General features: G+C 51.4%; 1 protein-coding gene across 1 annotated transcript; it reads right to left on the minus strand.

Annotated features, from left to right (window-relative positions):
• Positions 1-530: 530 nt before the first annotated feature.
• LOC123116131 (homeobox-leucine zipper protein HOX25) lies at positions 531-2,794 on the minus strand. Its single transcript, XM_044537133.1, has 3 exons — positions 2,143-2,794; positions 1,665-2,062; positions 531-1,203 (listed from the first exon to the last, which is right to left on the minus strand). Exons 1-3 carry the CDS (start codon positions 2,246-2,248, stop codon positions 808-810), a joined length of 900 nt encoding a protein of 299 aa, XP_044393068.1. The 5' UTR covers positions 2,249-2,794; the 3' UTR covers positions 531-807.
• Positions 2,795-3,290: the final 496 nt, after the last annotated feature.

Raw genomic sequence — 3,290 nt, forward strand, 5'->3', positions numbered from 1 at the left:
GTGCTTTGTCGCTGATGACGGCGACACTCGCGGTCGTCACTCTCTTCTTAAAGACGTCGTCGTGGTGCTCCTGTACATGTCAGGTTTCGAGTGAAAATATTTGTCTGTTATGGACTCGCCAGCGGCTACGCATAGTATCATGCATTCTCCCTCTTGGAGGTGTTGTCATGGGGTGTAAGCGTTGTAGGGCGTAGCGTCGCGCTGTACTCGGTTCCCCATGCACTTTATTTCATTCAGTAGCGTAGTTACATGCATATTACATGGTCCGGTTTTCTTAGGATCGGTGTTGTATGAAAGTTATCCCATCACCTTGTATCATTCGACCATGTACTTTGTTCCGTGGTTGCTTTATATATAAAGCGAGGTGAATGGTGATTTTTGCTCGAATTTTTATTGCTTCATGATCACGTTTGTCATGCTTCTAGCATCACCCCTAAGCCCTCCAGAGTTGGTCTCGGGGTTGCTAAAGCGGATTGTTAATAATGTGCATGGTAATTAAAACACCAAAATAGCCTCTGTACTAAAATTAATTGTTATCAACTTATCATTTTCATCGAAAGATCGAACACTAGTATCTTGATGACGTTGCTGATGTCCCTGGCAAAGCAAGGCCATGCAGTTTCAGCCTAAACATCTGCTGAACTATACCCGAGTATATATATTCATACCATGCATCACTAATTCAGTACTCACTGCTAGTAGGGCAAATAATTAACACACCGAGCAAATATGTAACACTTCTGGATTGGATTAAACATGTTGCACGTCCACAGGGAGTATTGCTAATTTTCATGACGCTCTTGTCGATCAGCTCCAGAACCACGCCCAGTACTTGCGCTGCGCCTCCTCCTCTTCCTCCTCCCCTTGTTGGACGCTCCCGCGCTCCGCAGCCGCGACGTCGAGCATGGCGTACTCGGGGAGGAAGAAGCCGCAGCTGTTCAGCTCGCCGCCGACCGCTCCGGCGCAGTCGTCGTCCGAGGACGACGGAGGCGAGCGCGCGTCGGCCAAGTAGGAGTTGGACTCCGGGCTGTCGTTGGCTCCCCCGGCGAAATCGGCCAGCAGCCCCGCCGCGCCATCGCAGGCGGCGTAGCCTTCTTTCGGCTCAACGGCTGGGACACCGGCATCTGTCCTGCCTGACACGGCGGTTGGCCCCTCTGGCTCCGACGACTCCTTGGCTTGCAGTTTCTCGGTCAGTGATGTCACCTGCAAGCGCGCGTGCGCGGTCATTATCGAGGTGACAAGGTCTTGTTTGAATTCTGGTGATTTGGGACAACTGTGACAGTGATCTAGAGGATTTGCTAAGTACTGGAAATTAGTCGGTCGATTGAGCACTTTACTAGGTGTACTAGATTCTTGAGCCTTATCATACTTAGTACTATACTATTATGTGACCCTACTGATGAATCCGCATTCTATTTACAGAGAATAATTCTCCCAAAGACAATCGAATCTTCACCATTCAAACAAATATTCGCAGAGGAAATTCTCAACAACAAAAAAGTCGCAGAGGAAATATTTTGATTGACTAAAGTGTGAATTTCGTTTGACCCGGATCGAACTCAAGGGCCACTTTGACTTTGGCCGTGTAGCTCATGGAAACTCAATTATGAATACGTGTGACCTTAATTAAGCGATGAGCTGGCCGTGGCCGGACTGATGATCACCTGCGATCGTAGTCGGTGGTTGTCGGCGAGGAGGGCGTCTCGTCCGGCGAGCAGCTCGTCGTGGGCGGCCCTGAGGGCATCGAAGTCCTGCTCGAGCTGCTTCGCCTTCCAGCGCGCGCGGCGGTTCTGGAACCACACGGCCACCTGTCGCGGCGCGATTCCCAGCCGCCGCGCTAGCTCGCTCTTCCGCTCCGGCTCCAGCTTCCGCTTCTCCTCCTCGAAGCTCCGCTCCAGAGCGCGCACCTGCTCCGCCGTCAGCCGGCGCTTCCTCTCGGGCGCGTGCTCGTCGAGGCCGTAGTAGCCGTACATCTCTTCCTCCAGTTGGAGCTCCTCGTCCACCGTTGTCAAGAACGGCCTCTTACGCCGCCCGTCCTCCACGCCGGCCACCACCGGCGAGCCTGCAAATACTCACGCGTGTAAGTGCAATCAAGTAGAGAATTCCAAGAATGAACGCCAAATTAAAGATACCGATCCATACCTCCAAGGAAGCTCCCACTGCCGCCAAAGAGCATCATCTGACCTCCTCCTCCGCCGGCAGCGCGGCACGGCGCGGCCGAACCGAAAATGAGGCGGCCGGATTCCATAGAAAACTCTATCAAGAACCAAAGAAGAAGACCCTATATCGCAGCACTAAAATTACATATGCGTGTGCGCACCACGCGCTCCCCCACCTCCTTCTGAAACACGGAGGCGATCGACCGGCGGGCCGGAGCTTGCTTGATTAGAAGGAGGAGGCGGCGGCGGCCGGAAACTTGTGGCGGTAGAAGCTGGTGCTCCACAGCATGCGCGTCGACGTCTTCATGGGGTACAGAGAGAACCCCATCTCTCCAGCCACCGCCGGAGAAGAACACGGGATTCTGTCAGGCCAAGTTTGCGCGATGTACGGTGGCCTGAGAAGCTGGCCGGCGGTAGTGGATGGACTGGCTGTAAATAAGCTTTTGGGATTGGATGGACTGGCTGTAAATAAGCTTTTGGGATTTGTAAAATCTATACTCCTAACTGGGGATGAGGAACACTGCGGGTAAAGTTTGGAGTGTAAAGGAGGAAGGATTATATAGGCCCAATGGGTGGTGTGAATTTACAGAAATGTCCTTGATTTGGTTAGACTGGCAGCTTTGTCTCCTAATTGGGGGATTAGAGTATCTTTATTACTATGACATTTAGTCTCTTTAAGATAACTTATTTATACTTAGGTTCTCTTTTTATTAATCAAGTGGTATTCCACCTAGTCATAGGTGATCGTCATTTTACACGCTGAGACCCTAATAAAAATAGTTGAAGGATCATTTTGGATGACCTCATCTAGAGGGTGCGCCTGCAATGCCATAGAACAGAATTTGCCTGGTCTATATCAGAAAATTCATAACATTATGGTTGATTAGGGGATACCCCTGCAAAAATAAAACCCGACTACGGAAGCGAGCAACCCCTAACCGAATTAGAGTCTTCCACCAAATGCAAACCGATGTCCTTAGGTCCAACGAGACACAAGGCAGGTCTGAAGAATCTCTTCAACAACGCCTCCGAGGTGGCGCCCGTGAGCGTCAAAATCATCGCCGCGACCCCATCGGGAGAAAGCTTTCGCCGATAGCGCCTCGCACCACAACCGCACAAAACTTCGAGGGA

Source organism: Triticum aestivum, chromosome 5B, assembly GCF_018294505.1.
Source record: "Triticum aestivum cultivar Chinese Spring chromosome 5B, IWGSC CS RefSeq v2.1, whole genome shotgun sequence".
NCBI classification, from domain to species: Eukaryota; Viridiplantae; Streptophyta; class Magnoliopsida; order Poales; family Poaceae; genus Triticum; species Triticum aestivum.

Bases quoted from the DNA above. Each gene is read 5' to 3' on its own strand.
- LOC123116131 (XM_044537133.1), bottom strand. From the start codon at position 2,248: ATGGAATCCGGCCGCCTCATTTTCGGTTCGGCCGCGCCGTGCCGCGCT. The intron at 2,063-2,142 runs GTATGGATCGGT...GAGTATTTGCAG, and splicing joins CAGTGGGAGCTTCCTTGGAG to GCTCGCCGGTGGTGGCCGGC. The intron at 1,204-1,664 runs GTGATCATCAGT...GCGCGCTTGCAG, and splicing joins ACCACCGACTACGATCGCAG to GTGACATCACTGACCGAGAA.